The sequence below is a fragment of the Convolutriloba macropyga genome, chromosome 8 (assembly GCF_964194025.1).
Source record: "Convolutriloba macropyga chromosome 8, txConMacr16.3, whole genome shotgun sequence".
In the NCBI taxonomy this organism is placed as follows: Eukaryota; Metazoa; Xenacoelomorpha; order Acoela; family Convolutidae; genus Convolutriloba; species Convolutriloba macropyga.
Window position 1 is genome coordinate 55618265 of NC_134475.1, and position 22890 is coordinate 55641154.

A 22890-nucleotide genomic window follows, 5' to 3' on the forward strand; every position below is an offset into this window, starting at 1 on the left:
GGCTGTCATGCTCTGGTAGAGAACAGTTATTAGTTCATCTCACAAACTTGTGTTTTAACAAAATGAACAGATGTCGATTTTTGAAAAAGAATTTCCATGCACTGTTTCCTTTGATAAATTCCATGCTTTTCACACCAATTCCTCTCTCAAGGTCTTGCTTAAATCATGATTACCGACCTGGATCGAACTTGAAAAGATCTGAACAGAATTTTGGTCTTCAAAGCAGTTTTATGTACATTTTAACCAGTGACCGTTTTCCTTGTTTTTTGAAATTTCTGCAGCTCAATATTTTCCTCAAGTAAAACTAGCGTTCCGCTTCGTTTTTGCTTATCAAATCTCTCAACTATTTTTTCCCTTCAAAATTATTGATTCTCTTGTCAATTTTTAATAAAATCAAACAGATCAAATTGTGAATATATTTGAGCGAATAAAATGTATAAGGCTGTGGTAGACGATATAGTGAAGACAATATGTACCGACAAAATGACCTTGGGACTCGGACAAACTGTGGTCTCGGCCTCATCTCTTTACGAAGCAGCCAATGTCAAACTGGGCACATTTGTCATCAAGAAACACCCCTTTTGGTTCTGGCAATCAACCACGTAAGAACTGCTTAAGTCGTAACTAGATTGAGATCAATCAATCAGAATAATTTAGAATTGATATTGCTAGGTTGAATGTTTTGTTGAATTCTTCAAAAGATCAATTTAAGTCAAGCTAATTTAACGGATTAAAAATTCACATTGATAGGCCTTGTAAAATTGACATGCCTAGTTTCGAACATGTAAAAAAGGTAGAATTTGAAAAAAATTTGAAAAAATTTTATGCAACAAAAATTTGGCACTTATTTGCGAAAAATCAGTTTCAAATTTCCATGTTAACAATCCAATGTGCTCTTAAGAGCTCTTTTTATCCCTTAGAGCCAAAAAACTTGACTAACTCAAGAACTCTGGTAGCCGAACAGCTCGAAGAGACGACTAGCTATTTAATTTTAATACAATACAGTATTGTAATCATTAGTTTTGCGAAAAAAAGATTCACCTAGGCTTTCAGTTCTCGAGTCTACAAAAATTATCCGCCATTTTGTGGGCCCTAAACTACCAATGCTGAACTATATAGATCGGATTTTGAAATGAGCTATTGTTCATTTACTTTTGTCTTCCTGAAAAAATTGTCAGACGTGATAAAAATGTTATAACATGCTCAAACATCAAAAAACCAAATTGGTTCTAAATTGATTATTGATTTTAGATACGAGTATTTATCGCCCTTACGAGTTTGCTTTGATGAGTCAATGAGTTCAGAAGAAGTGACCGTTTTGGAAGAAATCAACAAAGCAGTTGACCTCACAACCAAATCATCCGCTAACATGCACACGCTTTACGTTGTAAGCTCGAAAATCGATTCTCAATACATTACGTTCGTAGTTTGAGCAGAGAAAAAACAATTTCCCTAAAAACAGTTAGCAAATTGTTATCTAGCATCTCAATCCAGGCATTAAAACCCTCAGCTTAAAAATAAGGTCCATATACTTTCTGAGCGTAGCTTTTTCTAACAAAACCAACGAGGTTCAAATAAATGTTGTTGACAAACTACAATTAAAGCAGCAAAATTCATGTGAATTTCATTTTTTTCCAGCTTGGAGTTAGTGGATCATCAAAAGACAATTACGTAATTGACTGTGACTTGGGACCAGTGTTGAGACAGGAGCTCGCAACACCTGCCATCAAAGACTAGTGAGTTAAGCAAACTTTGTTACCCTACTTGAAAATTTTGTTTTCCAATGCTTCATCCTGTTATAAAATGAAACACGCCTCGGAGTTATCGTTAAAGTACAATATTTTCAGATGAAAAGTTTCAATGCAATATTGAAAATTAACTATTCCTTCGAAAAATCTGTTTACTTCCAGACGTAAAACCACTACGTAGAAAATGTCTATTTTCTTAAGTAAATTTACTCGAGTTTGACATTGTGTCTCAGAGCCATTTTTAGGATCAGGGTTATGAGTGTGTATCAATATTTGTGAAAGTGAGCAAATTTTGTTCAAACTGGCTCCAAGTTTGCATATATCTGTTAAAATTTTTCACGACGTCTGTTTTTGGGCAACCGTAGACAACAGTGACCTTGATTTTATCCCTTTCATTTATGTTCTTATTGATATCTCAAGCATCGCTTTTGATCAGTGGCTACTAACAGTGAGTGTTAACCAATTATCATTTAGACGGCGATGAAAGAATTATTTTGACAATTATTTTCAGAAATAATCCTTGCGATGCCTATTGCAAATTGAGAAAACAATTAGCAGTTTTGTAAACTGCCCATATCATTGCTCATAAGACGAATTAAATCTCTGAATCGGAACTCAATAAATTGCTAATTATATTTGAGCAATAAGGTTTTAGGATATCTGAATGCTCAAGTTGTGGAAACGTGCTTAGTTTTTTTTAAATACGAGTGACAAAATTAATATGTTCCCGTAAATTATGTCTGCCATTTTCATTACTATTTTTCATCGTTAAGATAATTGACCAAAAAAATAAAAATTGGTTACTTGAATTTGTCTATATTATCCACGAAACGCAAATTAACTCCAAAACAAAATTGAGTTTTTCCACGTGGAGATGGTTTTCCCCTTGTTGACGATTAACTGAGAACAAATTGTTGTGAAATCTTAAAAAATTTTCAACAATAAGGTCTTTTAATTTTTTGCAGCAAATGCTGTGGTTTTCCGCAAAGAAATCCCATCTAGTTTTCAACACATGTCTTTCGAACAGTTGCTGCTTTAAAACCAATTTTAGTCCTGTTTTTTTTTCTGTTGTAGACACTGCCGCGTCCACTGCTCTCGCAATCGTCTGCTTGCTATAATCATGATTCATACGATAATTTCGGGATTTTGTGAAAAATAACATTAGGATTTTTTTACCGCTTTCAATATCAATCCTTGAGGTAAATTACGTTAACTTGACTAAGAATTAAGCACTTTCTGGAATATGTGACAGGACAAGAAAAAATCGGCAACGTCTGAAAAATATATAAACATTTTTTCGAGATTAAATTAGTAATAAAAACCATTATACTAATTGAAATATATGATTAAGTCTCTTATGACTTAACAAAAACCTAATGGACCTGTCATTGTTGGGACTCTTCCACAAGACAGCAAGACAAATCACAAATAATTTAATACCCGAATTTCCACAAATGTTTCAAAAGAACACGGTGTGAAAATGTCGATGAAATCCTAGGCCAATAATTGGTGACGTTAAACGAGTTGGTTTACCCTCAATTAATGAGTGAACAAAAATTCTTAATACAACGACTGATTTATAACACTAAGAGGGACAAACAGCTGGTAAAAAGCAAGAAATAAAAAAGGATATTAGTTATTAAAAGTACAAAGTTGCACTCCTCGCAACCAAAGACAGGCTGTGCTCATTTTTAAAACTTTCTGGTCTGACGTACCACACTGACTGAAGTTTATGGGATTTTTTATTAGTTTAAATTTTGCAAGAATTAATTCAACCGGTGGGAGATGTTATTTGAGAATAACATCACGGCAATGATCATACTTAAAATTAATATAACTGACGTTTTTTGCCCCGGTTAATCTTTCAATTTATACACTATATATTTTTTGCCGTAAATAATTAGAGATCTCCAAAGATTTAGTTACATTCCTGTTTAAAGTAATTAAAGGTTTTAATTCATCTTTTATAGAAAAAATAAGGACCTCTGCTTCCTCAGCATCCAAAGATAGTTAATTTATCTTAAAGTAACTCTTTGACTTCGTTATTATGTTACCAACTGTGTTTGTAATTTTTCTCAAAGATCGTATCAACATAATAGAATCATGTCATCTGCAAATTGTACAAACTCAAATCCAGCTTTGTGAAGATAAAGATTCGTAAGTCTGTCCCTGGGTTACACCATGACTAGTGATAATTTTTTCAAATATCGCAGGTCCTATTTGAACGCACTGCAATCATTCTTTGATTAGGTATGTAAAAAAAACTAATGGCCAGCGCTTAAAATTTGAAACAGTCCAGTTTCTTAAAGAACTTCTTGCTGATAATTGCATTGACTGCTTTCGCAAAACCTAAAAAATTCCACAGTGTTTTTCCCACTCTACATGTTTTCTATTACTGTTTCAGAGAAAAAACACTTTGCAAATGTCGACATTTTTTGGTTTTGGATTTCAAATTGTTCTTCGCTGAAAAGATTGTTTCGGTTGCTGTAACACAACATTTGCGTCAGCCGAAGTTTGAAACTGTTGGTTTTGAACGAAAAAGGTTGATACTTAGTCATGTGTGTGGTTGATCAACTATTTTCAGCAAAATCTAAGATGACGGTAAATAGTAAGTCCCATAAAGTTGCAACGCAAGCGAATGTTCGAAAAGCTTGGGGCATGCAAATGGACAGTATTTTGCTAAATATATGCATATTTTAAGTTTGAACTTTGACCTTTGAAACGTTCGATAGCGTTGCAACTTTACGGGACTGACTGTATTAAGAAGAAAGCGTTAATTATAATTTTGGTAGTCTTAGAATAATAGTTTTGGTGAAAAAACCCAATTTTTAATTGTTATAAATTACAATAATAGTTCCATTTTTTTCAAACTTGTAAATGAACATTTTAAATAATATGTTAAAGTTTACTAGCCTAGAAAACAATTTAAATAAGTTAATAATCATAATTTCACTTTATTCTTTTAAATATCAAAAATGATTAAGAACTGCTAAAATTCTTTTTGAAAAGAGTTTGTTCCTTCCTTTCTTACATCAAACCTTATTTATTCAACTATTGTAAGATCTTCAATTCCAAAATCTTTTAATCTGCCATTCTTGCATTGCATACTTTCTATCAGCAGTTTTTTTGGGTTGTTTTCCTGTGATCGTAGAGGTTACAATGACGAATAGAAAAAGCGTTTGAGTGCTTCTTTGAGAGTATACTTTTAAAAAAATCATAAAACTTTGAAAGCATTCGAACGCAGCCTTACTGCTGATATATAGGTTGCTATTCCGCAATAGGCAAAGGTCTATTGACTCCATTCCGTGAGCAAGGCTTCATGACCCTTTTTTAAAAAGTCGTGTTTTCAATATCCTCTATCAATTCTAGTTTACTCTTATACAAAATTGTCAACCTACATCAAACAAACAACCTGCGGCAAACAAATTTTGACACTACACTGGTCAATGTACGTCTGCAGCGAAAAATTTTTCACACTATACAGTCTACATCTGCGGCAAACAATTTTCACAATCTACATCTGCGGCAAACAAATTTCATATTCTAAAATTCAAACTCACTTTCTAAATTCAAAATTCTCTTTCTACGAACTACAGCTGCGGCAAACAATTTTCACACTCTATTTGCGGAAGCAGATTATGGGAAATGTTCCTGTGACCAAAATGATATTTAGATAGTTTCTGTAGTTGATCCTATTTCATCAATTGGCCTGACATTTGCTGGTTTTAGAATATTTGTAAAATGCGGTTGTGAATATAATCGTTAAAAATTTTCTAATGATGCGTGTACCAATTGCGCATTCTCCTTGTTTTGAGCCCACATGCGAAGAATTCTTTGACCAGGCGAATTTTTGTAGTCTATTTTGTTAATGGTCTGGTAGATATCTCTACAGGTCAAAACTCTATAATGAAATTTTCAGATTAGTGATCCAACTTTTGGATATTTAGAGAAACGCAATCACCACAAACTTGGCGCATTACCTCAAATGTTTGAAAAAATACATCAAAAGTGCTTGTAGTCTGTACTTAGTCTGCTTCAATTTCAGACACCTTGGTATCTGTGATGTGGCGTCCTAACTATTGGTTTTTGTTTCGATGGTTTACATTGCTTAAACAACAGACAAAATATTAGCGCTGCGCATATTTTAGTCTTCGTTCACTAGGTGCGTTTGTTTTTTGAACGCTCATAGAGTTTGTTGATTATCCCGAGAAGTTGTATTGACTATTGAATTGGTGTTCTCTGCTTTGAGTTTTTAAGTTCCCTTTGTGTCCTTGGTTTAGCCATTTTTTGGTTTATTACATTGACGAATGATAAAAATGTTTAAGTGCTTGTTTTCGAGTATATTTGAAACACTTCATTGATTTTCGTAAACATTCCAACGCAGCATTGCTGTTGATCTGTAGGTCGCAAATCCGCAATAGGCAAATGTTCATTGAATCTATCCCGTGAGCAAAACTTCGTGACCCTTTTAAAAAGTCGCGTTTTCGTTCTCCTCTGTCGATCTAAATCTGCGGTCAGCATTTTTCGCGCTGTGGAATTTGATTTTTTTTGTATAACAACAAAGGTTGGTGAGCGATTGTTTTCTTCTACTGATTCATGTGGGACTGATTCGTTGGTCAATGCTATAATCTCTATGTAACAGAAAAATTTCTCCCAAAGCATATGCAATAGTTCTTCAGCGCTCAACTCAATTAAATAAATTCTGGTGAATTTTTGATTTTGATTGCATTAGAGGTTAACAAAAAGTTATCTTACGGATGTTCAATAATTTCAAGCAACCTTGATTTGAAAATATTTTGTTAGTTATCTCAATTTTTTTTGCATTTAACATAAAATGTCGGGAAACTCCAAGTCTAATGCCCCATTGCTGTACTCCTGTTTGTTTTCATCAAGTTTTTTGTACGAAAAGATCACCAATGCAAATATTGACATTACTGTCTTGCTGTTCGTAATCCATGTTTGAATTACTATAAGGGATGTTTGCAAAACTCCACGATGAATTAAATTTGATATGATTTTGTATGTTTGTTGTATGCTACGCGAATAAATGATAAAAGACTTCAAACACTCTTGTGAGGGATCAACTATTTTTTCAATAGACACAAAATTTGACCTTTTTGTTGTGTCCAGTATTTTTTTTCAAAATCAACCAAAAGTACTTTTTTTATTCTCTAGGAAAATTGTAAAAATGACGAATAACAATGGGGCACATAATTTTTCTGCAGCAGCTTAGAATCAAGATGTCCACAAGATCGTATAGAAAGTGATTTGCTTGAATTAAATTGTTTCTAATGATTGAAAAATTGTTTTTATGCAATTTTTTAAGACAAACCAGTGCGGCTAATAGAGGGATCATTTCTCATTTCAGCTGCTTGTTGGTTATTCAAAAAAAAATGACGAATGTTGTTCATAAGGTTTTTTATTTTCGTTGATACTTTGGTGAAATCTGTCATAAGAGATATCATTATCCGTAAGGGCTTTTTCAAGACGTTTTACAACCGATATAGATCATCTACTTCCAGACATAACATTTTCAGTTTCTCGTCCAGATTTGTCATTAACAATTGTTTTTGCCAAGCAAAACTGTGCGAAGGTCAACACGGTGAGGTTTGAAATTTTTTACGACTCCATCAACTGTATCTTTCAATTGCACTGCTGCATTTTGTCCAGGTAAACGCTGTCAGAATAATCGTGTCCATCGAGCAGTAATAAAGTCTCTGTTTCAGCCGCTGGAGTTTATTTTTTGACAGCATGCCTAATATGTCCACTTGTTGTAGAAACATTTGAAGGAATTGCGTTTTGCTGGGAGATGTCTTTCTGGTTGAATTTGCGATAAGTGGCATCTAAAATTAAATGCTGCTTCGCTGCATAAGTTAAAAGTAATTTTCTTATCAGGCGTTTCAATATTGTCCGACAAGCGGGATTTATCTTACTTTTCCACCAAATTACCAATAACTTTGGATATCTCTTCGTTGAAGCAGTCGATCTGTTTCTCAAAAAATTTTGGGTTTTTTTTCGGGAACATATGTGTCTGTTCCTGCAATTTAAATTGTGCTTCGTTGTTTATGATTCTCGAAGTTTCAGAAGTAGCTCTTTTTGTTACACTTTTTAGGGACTTTTTTTGAAAACACGATGTTATTGTATTGCTTTTAGCTGAAAAGTTGGGAGAAAATACAGCAGCAGTTATTAAAAGTCGGGGAGCAAATGAACTTGAAAACGAAATAAATATGTATAGTAAACGGTTTGGTCTAACCCGGTGACGAGACAGAATACAACCCAATTTAACAATACAGAATACCCAATTGGCAGATAGGTTATCAAGTACACTTCAGTAGATCGTAATGTTGACATTCATACCAATAGCTGAATAGAGATAGTACCCAGATACTGATATCACGAATACTCAGTGGCTTAACAGGCCAAACAATGTTGCTCGGAAAAATTTGAAACAGCTCCATAAAGTCTACAATTCATATATTTTGATGTTCAGTGTATTCAGTACGCAAAACTGACAAAAAAATATTCACTTCAGTGCATTTTCCAAGTTAACATACAGCGAACTCCCGAGTTCTGACTTCCTTTTATATCATATTTGAATTTACCATTTCGTATTCAAATTTATTTCAAATTCAATTCAAATTTTTAAAATTTTGTTTAATTAACAGTCATTTGATAATTGTCCACCATTATTGTCCACTACTTAAAGTCAGTGAAATGAACGGAAATGACTCATCGAAACTAGGCCAAATTTACTATAGGTATGCCGATACACATACGTCGTTTTGAATTAACCTCTGTCTTATATGGTTCCAGGGTCCAATTTTTCCGCCCAAAAATGACGTAGGAGTGGGGCTGCAATGGCAGGATTTTTAGGAAAATGCAGCTCAAAACTCCTACATCCTTTTGGGATGCATTAGGCTTCCAACGGGGGTAAAATGGGGCATAGGAGTAAACGAGGGGTAAAATACAAAGTAACACCCACTCTTACATCTTTTTGGTCTGTCAAGTGGGGTAAAAAGCTGTAAGAGTTCGGGCGTAATTTCTCCATTACCCTTGTACTCTTACATAAATTTACCCCTCTTGACAGACCAAAAAGATGAAAGAGTGCGGGCTTATTTTATGTTTTATCCCCTTACACTTACACAATTTTAAACCCGTTGGACGCTTAATGCAGCCCAATCAGACTTAAGTGTTTTGAGCTGCATTTTCCGATAAAAATCCTCCATTGCTCCATTCTTACATCGGTTTACCCTCCCCCCCGGAACAAATTACACCCTAACTCTTACACCATTTTACCCCCATTGGCAGCTCAACTCTACATCATTTTAATCTTACATTTTTTGGCCCCATACTCGAAGAGTGCCAGTTTTGAACCCACAACCTCTGTACCTCCAGCTGGTTGTCCTTAACCTCCAGACCATCAAAACTTGTCCAACTCTTCACGGTTAATGTATATGAATAACACTTGTTAGAATTGTCCCCTCTCTACACTTGGAAGCCCAGCTCTTATCTCATTGTACTGCCTCGGAACAAAAAACCCCCAACTCATAAACAACTTCTTCCCCCTTGGGAGCTCAAGCCTTACCTCATTTTACCCTCTTAGCAAATACCCGCTCACTCTTACACCATTTTATCCCCAATGCATCCCAATGCAGCCCACTGTTACAAGGCAATTTGAGTCAGGGGAGGTAATTCCTCGAATGTCCTCCCATAGTAGCCCATTGCAGCCCACTATTACATTGCAATTTTTGCCAGAAGAGGTAAATACTCAAATGTCCTTCCATTGCATCCCATTGCAGCCCACTCTTACATGGCAATTTTAGCCACGGGAGGCAATGCCTCAAAATTCCTCCCATTGAAGCTCTCTCCAACATGGCAATTTTAGTCGGGGGGGGGGGTACTTTCTCAAAAGTCGTCCCATTGATGCCAATTGCAGCCTACACTTAGATGGCAATATTACTCAGGTGAGGTAATTCCTCAAAATACCTCCCGCTGCAGCTCAATGCAGCCCAACCCTACATGGCATTTTTAGTCAGGGGGGTAACTCCTCAGTAGTTTTCCCATTGCAGCCCATTGCAGCCCTCTCTTACATGGCAAATGTAGTCAGGGGAGGTAATTTCTCAAAAATCCTACCATTGCAGCGCATTGCAGCCAACTAATAAACGGCAATTTTAGTCAGGGGGGTAGTTCCTCAAATGTCCTCCCATTGCAGCCCATTGCAGCCCACTCTTACGCTGCAATTTTAGTCATATGAGTAATTCTTCAAAAGTCCTCCCATTGCAGCCCAACTGTTACATCATTTTACCACCTCTGAACAAATTACTCCACACTCTTACATCAAATTACACACCCCCCTAGGCAAACTACCCCCCACTCTTACAACAAAATGTGAGGATTTTAGGGAGGACGTTCGACCCGGGTTTGCATAATCATTTCAACATCTTTCATGATATGATATATCTTGTAAGAATCGCATTATTGACAGATTGGAAGAATCCGGATAAGAATTGTTGATGATCAGATGATATTTTTTGTTGGTCCTCATAGAAGCAGACTCCACTTGGTGTGTTTTTGAAAGCAACATATCCTCGAATTTTGAACATGAACATGTAAATTCTGCACTAACAACTATTTCAGTAAAACGCTCTTTTTTTCAGCTCTGTACCCTATGCTGTTGTAGAAGAGTTCAAAGAGACAAGTGGTAAGAAGTCCCTGGGAATTGTGACGAAAGTGTTCATAGCAGAAAGGCCGGCTACTATCAATCTCACTACGAAGTCTAAGGAGGAAGCCAGTGCCTCTGCTGCAAAGGCAAGCAAAAAGCTTCTTATTTAATAAGTTATAGCTTGCTTAAACCTAAAAAGTTTTGTTGCGGTTTAGCGCCCTCGAAATAGAAGAATTTACCACGAATTGTTCTGTGTTGACACAAACGTTGACTGTAAGCACAACAATAAACATATCCGGCAATCAATTTTTGTTAACGAGATCGTTGTATGCACCCCACAGTTACAGCACTCGCCTGATTAAATATTGGGGGTTTGCACTAACGGAAAAAGTAAAGCATATCTTTCTAGACGGGGATATGAAAACAAGTTGATTTGCAATTAATTGAAGTAATAGCTGTCATGTTTCAAAAAGTTATTTCGGAGTTTCATGTTTGAATATAGACCATTAGATATTTCGGATCGTTTCCGTTTGTGCCCCCCCCCCCAGCTTAGTGGGCGCATATTATTCGCACCCCCCGACGCACGTGGCGTATTTGTACATAATGATATACAATGACACGTGCTCTCTAAATGGGGGGCGCATAACATACGGGGGGGGGGATACAAACGGAAAAGATCCGATATTTCATATTAGACAGTACAGACCATTAGATATTTTGCCTCTCACATTTTTTTGTTTCAGGAAGCGGAAGCAGGTAATGTGAACACTTTGGTATACTTGCACGTTTTCTTGATCTTGTGGGATGGTGCACTGAAAAATACGAGTGGATTGTATGTTATGGCCTGCTCAATATGTTTAAAAATCTGAGAGTTAGTGTTCTGAAAACTCAAGAGTAATTCAGTCCCGTTTTTTATTCAAGTACTTCTGCTTCCTATTACTGCCCTTAGGCAGCAAAATTTATGGTGTTTCAATTTTTTAAATCAAATTGGCCGTTTTTTAGCCTATCCAAACAAAATACTTCTGTATCGGATAACGATAATGTTAAAATTTTTCATCGAAGTACAGTATGTTGTTATATGCTGACTTAAGTTATGATTTTAAAGAGGAGCGTAAATAAAGAAGTAAGTTTTCCTCAAAAATATTGCCAACCTGATTATGGCTGTTTCAGAAACGAAAGAAAAGAAAAACTCGAACAAAACCTTCACAATGGTGAAACGTCAGGCACTGGCTTACTGTATACAAGAAGTGTACTTCGATCCAGAAACAGAGACATTTACTCTTCCAGCTGATCGCAAAAAGAAAAACAACGACATACAACGACAACCGGACGAGTCAAGCAAATCTGATTGAAAATCTGTAGCTAGGAGAAAAACAGATCAAAATTAGATCAAGCTAACCAAATCAAAAACCATTCAGATGCTATTCTTGAAGATTAAAGATACATGTCTCTTTCGTTAATTTTTTAAAATTATTGGCTACAGTTACCAATGTTATGAAGAAATTTAGATGAATTACACGAGATTACCTAAGTGTTAGTGCTCCTAACCACTTCTGAAAATCTTGCTGTCAGAAATTATCAAAATTTGTTAATTAGGGGATGAGTGTCACCTAAATGAATTGTAGAAAGAAAAAATTTTAATCATCGCAAATATGCAATATATTTTGTTGTTTCGAGTCTTTTTTAAATAAAATGATGCAAAAATAAGAAATAATAAACAACTGTTCCGAAAAATAAAGAATCTTAATTTTTTTGGAACCGGCAACATTTTATCCACAGTAGACACCACTGTTGATGATGCATCAATTCAAGAAGGCCAAAGCCAATATTACAAAACTTGAAACTCTTCCCGCCAAAAAAAGTGGGAGCTTGACTTCGTACAAATAACACGCCAAAAACAGTAACTCTCCGATAAAAGAGACTGAACTTGACATTATCTTACTGAATTTACATTACTAGAAACGTGTTCTCTACACATAGAGTACATAGTTTTGTGTTTTTTTTTTGTGCAAATTTTTTTGCAATCCTTCTGATACACATATTTTTCTTGCTCAAAAGCATCCCCCTTTTTCCGCCCGCTCTATTGAATATAATTTGGGTTTTTTTTATGACAATTTGGTGGTGGAATTCTAATTTACACAGTTACTGGAATTCTAAAAGATTTACTTGTTGGCGGAATTCTGTCTTGTTGGTGTTCTATGACAATGGGTATTCTATGACAATGGGTATTCTATGACAATGGATGTTCTTGGACGACATTCCTTTTTTACTATACCGAAAAAAATCAAAATCTGTGACATTTTTTTTTGGAAAATATAGGTTCCAGTCGTCACCTAAAGAAGGCCATGACATTTGTTTTTGGTTCCAGACGTTACCGCAGATGATCGCCCTAGGTCTCAGATGTTACCTAAGAAGTCCCGTTCCCCCTTAAAAAACATTGATTCAAAAACTGGTATTTTTCTCATCATTGCTTGAGCAAAGAAGCAACTGTTAGTTTTCTGAAAGTTCTGGCAATATTTCAAACCTTTGGACAAAAAATTGCTGATTCTTTTGCAACTTTTCGATAAAAAAGAGTTGATAACAGTTAAAACTCAGGCGCATAAAAACAAAAATCGAGTGTCGTTTTATCTTGTTAGAAAAGGACACGCTTGCTAACAAAAAAGCTGCAAAAAGGTTTTGATGGAAAAGTTTTACCTTTTCAGAACCAGATTTTAAAGTTTGCTCGAATCTTTTTCAACTTTCCGCTTTTTCTTTCTTGATGAATGGCTGCACTTTTATTGGAAAGAAGAGCTCTTTGCTAGTTTAAAACAGCAGCAATAAAATCATTAAGGAAAACAAAAAAGTTTTTGCTGCTTTTGCTAAGCAATTGAAAAGTGAAATCTACATGAGCCAGAATATTTAAAAACAATTGATCAAAAAGCAAGCTGATAAGCAAAATCATTTTGTACGCTTCCTTCAATTTGCCAACTCAGATAGCAGAATCTTGATCAATAATTAGGTCAACGTAGCTTCTACAAAGCTCAGATTTTTCTTTTAATTTGTCCTCTGTCTCAGCAGTTAGAGTTGAAGTCCTTTTTTCCCTGGTTACAGACGTTACCAATTAGATGAAGGAAGTTTTTTTCCAAAGGTCACAGTAGTCACCATCTGTCACAGTAGAAAAACTGATTTCAGACGTCACCTTAAAACATGATGAAGATTGATGATTAAAGACAGTTTCATATGTTACCTTCACATGAAAGATTCTTCAGTTTGGTGTTCAAAACAGCAAAAATAAAAAAAAACAGTTCAACAGAAAAGATCTCACTACAAAAAAGTTTCTTTGCAAGCTACCTAATTTGTGTTCAGTAGCTCGTGTTGCCTGAACGCATCGCCTTTTTCCTAATTACGAATTAAATGAGGTTTTTTTTTATTCCTTGCTCAGACACACTTGGTTAGGGTATCATTCACTTGAGGGAAAAAGAAACATCTGGAGTTTAATTGTGAGCAAATAACAAAAGCAAAAGTCCTCGGTCTAATGTAACAATTATTTAGTCATCCTAAGTTAATTGGTCAAAAATTCATAAACAAAACTAGCAATTATTTGAGTCTGTTGAAAAAAAACGGTCTAGGTTCACACATTCGAGAGTTTTCCGTTTTTCTCAAACAAAAATCATAAAGCTAGATTTAGCTTCAATAATATAGTGTAACTGATTTTGGAGAGATTTCCTTTGGGTAAAATTATCAAACAAATCACATTATTAGATCTAATTGTTGAATTGGTGTTGGGCATCTCAAACCCCTTCCTTCAAAAAAGTTGCGCCGCGAGGAAAATTTCAAGCCTTTTTTTACCTATCTCCAGTTAAGAAAGAACTCGAAAAAGAGAAAGAGATCAAAACAGCAAGATGACAAAGAAAAACACTCAGAGCTGCCAGATCGCACTGAACATTTTTAAGATGTCAGAATTGAATTTCAAGAATCAACTGGATCTTCTGCAAACCGCAATTTCACAGAAAAAAAGTTTTAGAACGCTGACTCTTCTAATAAACAACATCAAAGCAACAAAGGAGGAACTGAGAAAAGTCGCTGAAACAGTTTTCCTCGAAAAACCTCATCCAAGCACAGTTTCATCAATAACAGAAAGACAGTCAAACCTTCTCTCGAAGTTGCAGATCTTCGAACATGAAGTCAATAGCCTGGATGACGACGGACAACTCAGCCAGTCGTCCACACGATTACGAGATGACATTAGGGTCAGTTCGAAGTGCAGCTCACGCCTTTTTGAATCCAACAGATCATTGCCAACACGAACCGAGAAGTCAACACAGGCGGTTCAGGACAACAATAATGAATTTAAAGCTCTACTCCAACCTCCACCAATACCTCCCAGGACAAAACCTTACCTCTTTTTGCCAACAAACAGCAATACACAACCACTGTTATGAAATTTTCTGAGAACTAGTCAAACCTTCTCAGCAAAAAAGTCCAAAGCGAACCAACAACTGGATACATCCACAAATCCGTTTGCCTTTGGCACAATTTAAACTGACGAATTGAATCCCAACGCATCAGGAGACATCACATTACTTCCAACAAAGCAACCAATAGACGTTTCGTTTGAGGTTGATTTAACCTCCAACAAAAAGTTTGTTGATTTTCAAAAAATTCAAACGTCAACAGCCACAATCACAACTTTTGACACTAAACAATATAACACCAACATTCCAAATACTAAACAAAAAGCTGAACATAATTCAGGATATAGTAAAGACAATGTTAAGCCTAACATAACTCAACAACAAAAAACACCCGCTGAGGATACGTACCCGCAGACGTGTCAATTTGGCAATGAAATTAGTATTCAGAACAAACCTTACAATCAGTTTCCTGTACCTAACAATATTGATAACACGTCAACTTTTACAACTATCTCCCCTAGTGCCATTCAACAGGTAACAGGGCCATATGAACAACCCCAGGAACCGTTTTTATTAATTCAAGCTCAACAAACTGATCAAGTTCTTTTGAAAAACCGTGAAACACAGATCACTTTAGAAAGTTCTACTGCACAAAACCAATCGGAGTTTCAGATTCTTTTCACTACAAGAGATAATACAAGTGGAAAACAAACAGTGCCAGCAGTTGTCAGACCAAAAACGAAAATTCATGAACCGCGAATTGACTCAGGAGAACTTGACATCAATGTACAAAGTCTCAAAGAGCAAGTGTGTCATTTTCAAACTCAGAATGTACAGAAAACCGCCATGAGAACAGAAAAGATGGGTCTTTCCCATTATAGCCGCCCCCCCAGAAAATTATAGCCCCCCCAAAAACCAAGTTATATCATACAATTAAATTCATCATTTATGCTTACAATTGTTTGTTAAAAGTTTTTGTTTTGTTACAATTTTCATTAAGTTCATAGGAGCCATTTCGTATTATCTCTGTAGCAGCTGAAATGCGGTTATGAGAAGTCAACTAAAATCAATTATAATGGGCAAGCCCATGTCATTATCCGGCGGCTCGCCTACAATGATTTATGATTTTGTGTTAAAGAAGTGGTTATTAATTTCAGTGGCTCGCCTACATCGATTTCCGATTTTGTGTTAAAGAGGTGGTTATGAATTTTCATCTGGGGGCTATAGGTTACATGCCCACTAAGTTGGGGGGTAAAATGGGAAAGACCCGAAAAGATTCACAATTATCAGTTTCCTCTTGGTACTATGGCAGAAACTACGATTCCTTCAAAAGTCAGGAACAGTTATCCCACAATACCGGTGTCCAATTCTCAAATGAAAACTCAAATAAAATCCTGGTAATTTGCAAATCACAATGACGTCAAACAAAAAGGGGAATAATATTTATGATGCAAATGGAGAGCTGTTGAAGCAGCCTTTTAACATCGTGAACTCAGTCGCAACGAGGAATATTGCGCACAATACAGAAGATCAGATAGCTGGAAGTTCACAGTCTTGGCCGATTTTACACCAGCAACAGCTCCTCGGCAACCACTTTGTTGCTTTTTGTACAACCGTACAGTACAAAAACAATGAATGACTGTAATTCTGCGTCAGTGAACCAGTTGCTATGTCTACCAAATTCAGACAAAAAGTACACAGATCCTACACAATTGAACCACAGACCCCCTGCCACAACAATTTATAACAGCTGCAATAACTACCAAAATGTTATGTCCCAATCGCCTGGTCCAACAGTTGCAAGTTTAATGATAACAGCCACCCAGAGTCTTCGCATTTTTCTCAATTACCGTAATGTCTGCCACCACCAGTTCCAGAAAACCTAGGCAAAATCTTCATTGCCAACAACGTTGTAAGTAACAAGCAAGCCATCAAACTACCACCACTCTCACTGCCGCACTTCAATGGCAACCCTCTGCGATACCATGAATGGATTAACAATTTCTTTTCTATGGTTCATAATAATACTGGTATAACTGACACACATTATATCACGTAATTCCAAAACTCAGTGTCTGGAAAAGCAAAGCAAATCATTGAGTCGTACTCATGTAACCCAGCGTATTTTGAAACAGCTCTAAATGAACTGATGAGCCATTTTGGAGACCCAAGTGTTGTAGTGAGCGCCTTTATAAATCAACTCGAGTCATGGCACGCCACTGATTCAAATAATAAAAAATCATTTGTCGCATTCTCAAATTTTTTAAAGCGCTTAGTTCAAACATTTGAATACTTTGGCGTCCAGGCAGACATTCAGAGTTCGCAATTGCTCAAAAAAGCGAAAGAAAAAGCGCCTTACAGTATTTTGTTGAAATGGACGGAACATAGGCTCACAACAACAGCTGAACCAGCTTCACTTCAGTTCCTTTCAACAATTCTTAGAACTTCATGCTCAAATTTACGATACCATCAACGCGAGCAAACCTTTACGTCATTCAGACAACAACAACAAAACAACGTAGACTACGTCAAAGACTTTAGTGTTCCGATGGCTCACTATAAACCGTCATCACAAATAAATCACCAAAACTTATTTGGCAAAGAAAATTATAACGCTGTTTTGCAGCCTGCAATTAAAGCACAAAAAATCACTTCTAATAGGGAGTGGTCATCCTCGGTATCTATCTCAAACAACGCGAAAGCTAACGGAAAATTGCAAAACAACCGACATTGCCCCCATTGCAATAATAACCATTTTTTGGCAACTTGTCCCGACTACCAAAAACAATCACCACAAGATCGATATAAAATTGTTTTCAAGAACAAATTGTGCACGAATTGTTTGAGCAATAATCACCTCAGACAAAATTGCTCTTCACAAAAGAACTGCCAGTCCTGCAACGGCCGACATCATTCTACTCTACACGACCCTTCAAAACAAGTGAAACCAAATGTGAAAACTTTCTCCACAGGGTCTGCTCCATTTAGTCCTACACAGCATCCATCAAATGAAGTGCCACCAAGCCAAAACAAACAAAAACACTGTCGCTATGGACAATCTTTTGGTAAAACGAAGGAGCCAAATACTCAGAGGAATAACCTCGATCCTCCTTCAAATAATCAAAGCTTCTGCGTTAATAAAAAGCCGTCTCCTCCGAGAGACTGACTTGAACAACTACAGTTGATGCCGGTGTCTTTTGTCAATGGCAACAAGGCTTTGATACGTATGCACTCATAGATCATGGCAGCCAGCTCACATTCTTGCTTGACACCATAACAAACTTCTTTGCACTTCCTTGCGAAGCGCAAACATCTACTACACTCCAATACGTGAATACCCAGAACGAAATGCCACTCTCATAGATAACAGCGCCAGTCATTATCACTCCATATAAATCATTGAGACAAAGCTTCGAGATATCTCGTGCATACAGCACGCCAGCAATGAACGTCACACCAGTCAACATATTTGAGTTGAATCAATTATGTGACACATTTAATAATCTCCGCCACATACACTTCCCTCAGGTTGCTGGTGGCTAAATTGGAGCCCTGCTAGGTGTAAACATTTTCGCTTACATTCATCCAATCGAATTAATACCCGGAAACATCAGTCAACCGTTTGGTGTGAAAACAAAACTGAGATGGACATTAGCTGGGGAGTATGAAACTTCTCTCCACCCCTCAGAATCAACAATTATTCATCATTCAACAACAACTAAACCATTCATTTATCATGTTTCAAGACAGCAGACGGAAGAACCACATTTAATCGAATTAGTTGAGCAATTCTGTAAAATTGAAGGTGAAGGAACCCAAGAAAACAGTTCTGTTTTTTCAGATGAAGACAACGATGCCTTAAAAGTTTTTCAGAAAACTATCCGACATAACTCTGAGCGATATGAAATTGGTTTTCCTTGGGAAACGCCTTGCCTTTTGGAGAACAATTATTACTGTGCTCTTAAATAATTGAAGTGCTTGGAGAAAAGACTAGGTAATAATCCAACGCTGAAAGAAAAATACGATCAAACGCTCTCAACAGACTTAATCAAAAATTACATAAAACCAGTCGAAATGACAGAACCTGAACCTGAAAAAATTTGGTACCTGTCTCATCATCCTGTTCAAAATCCGAACAAACCGGGAAAATTTCGACGGGTGGCAAATGCCTCTTCAAAGTATCGTGGACAGTCATTGAACAGCAACCTCCTAACAGAACCAGATCTCTTGAACAGCTTATCTGGCATACTGCTACGTTTCCGTGAACATCCAGTTGCAATTTTTGTAGATATTGAAAGTATGTTCATGCAAATTGCTGTCAAACAAGAAGATCAATCTGCACTTAGGTTTCCCTGGTCAAAAAACAATTTTATAATGCAATATCAGTTCACTCGCTTGATTTTTGGGGCAACTTGTTCGCCTTCAATGGCCATCTTTGTCCTAAATCAAGGCGCTAAAGACAATGCAGAAAATTTTCCCAAAGCTTTTGCAGCAATAACGAAACAATTTTACATGGACGACTGCGTTCATTCGCTGCCCAATATCACTGAAGCGAAAGACACTGTAATGCAAGTCAAAGAATGCCTCCAAAGAGGAGGAGGTTTCAATTCGACCAAGTTCTTTACTAATTGCCCCGAAGTGCTGAAACAAATTCCATGTGAAGAGTTAGACGAGTCAAAAGATTTCACTCGCGTATTAGGACAAAAATGAAATGCCGTTGATGATAAGTTTTTCATAAAACCATTGGAAGAGTTTCCAAAGAATGCAGCAATGTATAACCAAAGAAAACTGCTGAGTCTTGTTGCGTCGATTTTTGACCCAATCGGTATTTTGTCACCAGTGACTATACGCTTCAAGATTGTAATGGAACAAATTTGACAACTGGGTTTAAAATGGGATACACCGCTACCCGAAAAATTACATAAACCATTGCAAAAAATACTAAACAGCTATTTCAGATCAACCCCCATTGAACACTCGCGAGCAGTCAGTTTTCTTGCAAGTTCACAGGAAATTGAACATCAATTGCACGTCTTTGTTGATGCGTCTAATTGTGCTATGGCAGCAATTATTTATCTACGAAGTTATGACGATAACACCAAACAAACAGAAACCAGCTTCATAATCAGCAAATGCAAAGTAACTCCTTTAAAATCGTTGAGCGTTCCACAACTTGAGCTTGAGGCCGCAATAATCGGGATACGTCTACTGAGAACAGTTCAAAAAGAGACAACACTGAAGATACACGATACACATTTTTGGACAGGCAGTCGAGTTGTTCTTGATTGGATTGTTTCTAAGAAGAAACAGAAACTGTTTGGCGCCAACAGAATCCGAGAAAAACACAAATCTTCAAAATCCAATCAAAAGCAGTATATACCAACAAATCAAAATCCTGCAGACCATGGAACACGTGGCCTAGAACCAGAAGAATTATGTTCTAAACGGTTACAGGCTCCTGATTTCCTAAAGAAACATTACTCCGACTGGAACTCCGCACACAAAATAGTTTCTGTTCACACAACGAGTACATCAAAAACAAATGAACCAGTCATTGACCCAACCCATTTTCGATCTTGGACAAAACTGCTGTTAACACTCGCAACTATTTACAACCTGCTCTTCAGAATTAAAAAAGAACTAAATAACAAAGAGCAGTACACTGCAGACGACATCAACCAAGCACACAGTCACTTAATTCGAATTTCACAGGGAAAAGTTTTCCATTCAGCTATTCACTCGCTAAGAAGAGGACGTAAACTAGACTCTAAATGCAAGATTCGATCCCTAAATCCGTACTTAGACAAAAACGGAATACTTAGATCACAAGGCCGACTACAATTTGCTCCTGAAGAGTTACAATTAGCTAAATTACCAATAATTCTTCATGCCAAAGACTCAATAACACGCCTGTATCTTGAGCAGGCGCAACGAATTTGTATACAGCAAGGTACCGAGGCCGTCAAAGCTTTTGTTCAACAGAGAAATGTCGTTATCGGCCTCAGGAAAACATTGTTAAGCATCCGATTTTGATGTTTTTTGTGCCGCCGTGTTGATGCCCAAAAAATCCAGCCGTTAATGGCGCCACTACCAGTGTGCAGGTTTCCTGATACTCTCTCGCAATTCCCACTTGCTAATACAGGAATTGATTTCTACGGACCTTTCTATATCGAACACACCAAAGACAAACTCACCAAGTACTACGGCCTCATTTTCACATGCATGGTTACAAGTGCCGCACATCTTGAGTCATGCCCTGATTTAAACACGGACACTTTTCTCAACGCCCTCCGACATTTTGCATCACGAAGATGTCAACCAAAACTTATTCTGAGTGACAACGGCAAAGCATTTGTCGGGGCAAACGAAGGGTTGGAGCGATGCGTCCGTAGTCTCGACAATCAACGCATTGCCTCCGAACTTCTCATAAAGAACACAGTTTGGAAATTTAACCCACCATACGGACCACTTTTTGGTGGTGCTTGGGAACGGTTGATCCAATATGCTAAACGGATCATTTTGATCATTCAGGGAGCAAGAGGCTTACATCAGATGTCTTCCACACCATCATGGTTGAGACCGGAAGCATGCTGAACTCTCGACCACTTACACATGTGGCGGACGTACCACAAAATGAACAACCCATCACCCAAAATCATTTTCTGGTGCAGAGACCTTATAATTCACTGCCACCAGGAGACTTTTTTGTCAACCATGCCAGCATCCTTCAAGTCGTGGAAGAACTTGGAGCAGCTTATGAACCACGTCTGGAGACGCCTAGTTAAATAGTACCTTCCCACTTTAACGAAGCGAAGCAAATGGTCCAAACAGGGTGATTCGTTGACAGTCAATGACCTGGTGTGGATCCTCAAAGACCTCACTCCCCGTGGGATATGGCCTCTGGGACGAATTGTCGAAACGTCGCCTGGAAAAGATGGATCTGTACGCGTTGTCAAGGTAAAAACGGCTTACGGTACGTACGTCCGCCCCGTTGCCGGTCTTGCACGTGTTTTGGCTGATTAGCCGTTTTTTTGGCTGATTAGCCGTTTTTTTTTGCGCACATTTTTCTCGGAACGGAAATCTAGGCAACGCGAGCTACCCTCTGGACTCTTGGTTACGTCATTCTCCCCTTCTTTGGTCTAATTTATGGGTTTCCTCCAAAAAACTATATACTCTATGTGTAGAGAACACGTTTCTAGTAATGTAAATTCAGTAAGATAATGTTAAGTTCAGTCTCTTTTATCGGAGAGTTACTGGTTTACACGTGTTATTTGGACGAAGTCAAGTTCCCACTTTTTTGGCGGGAAGAGTTTCAAGTTTTGTAATATTGGCTTTGGCCTTCTTGAATTGATGCATCATCAACAGGCTCTGGGGAGAGGAAACCCATAAATTAAACCAAAGAAGGGGAGAATGATGTAACCAAGAGACCAGAGGGTAGCTCGCGTTGCCTAGATTTCCGTTCCGTGAAAAAAGTGAGCAAAAAACGGCTAATCAGCCAAAACACGTGCAAGACCGGCAACGGGGTGGACGTACGTTCCGTAAGCCGTTTTTACCTTGACAACGCGTACAGGTCCATCTTTTCCAGGCGACGTTTCGACAATTCGTCCCAGAGGCCATATCCCACGGGGAGTGAGGTGTTTGAGGATCCACACCAGGTCATTGACTTTCATCGAATCACCCTGTTTGGACAATTTGCTTCGCTTCGTTAAAGTGGGAAGGTTTTCTTTAACTAGGCGTCTCCAGACGTGGTTCATAAGCTGCTGCACGTTCTTCCACGACTTGAAGGATGCTGGCATGGTTGACAAATAGTCTCCTGGTTGCAGTGAAATATAAGGTCTCTGCACCAGAAAATGATTTTGGGTGATGGGTTGTTCATTGTGTGGTACGTCAGCCACATGTGTAAGTGGTCGAGAGTTCAGCATGCTTTCGGTCTCAACCATGATGGTGTGGAGCCTCTTGCTCCCTGAATGATCAAAATGATCCGTTTAGCATTTTGGATCAACCGTTCCCAAGCACCACCAAAAAGTGGTCCGTATGGTGGGTTAAATTTCCAAACTGTGTTCTTTATGAGAAGTTCGGAGGCAAT

At 37.4% G+C, this 22890-nt stretch overlaps 2 protein-coding genes across 2 annotated transcripts; both read left to right on the plus strand.

Annotated features, from left to right (window-relative positions):
• The first annotated feature begins 319 nt into the window (after positions 1–319).
• Positions 320–10619, plus strand: LOC142344203 (uncharacterized). Its single transcript, XM_075395748.1, has 4 exons — positions 320–602; positions 1252–1387; positions 1639–1736; positions 10406–10619. The coding sequence occupies exons 1-4, from the start codon at positions 433–435 to the stop codon at positions 10578–10580; spliced, it is 579 nt and encodes a 192-aa protein (XP_075251863.1). The 5' UTR covers positions 320–432; the 3' UTR covers positions 10581–10619.
• A 10263-nt stretch (positions 10620–20882) lies between these two features.
• Positions 20883–21398, plus strand: LOC142345115 (uncharacterized). Its single transcript, XM_075397201.1, has one exon. The coding sequence runs from the start codon at positions 20883–20885 to the stop codon at positions 21396–21398; it is 516 nt and encodes a 171-aa protein (XP_075253316.1).
• The last annotated feature ends 1492 nt before the right edge of the window (positions 21399–22890 follow it).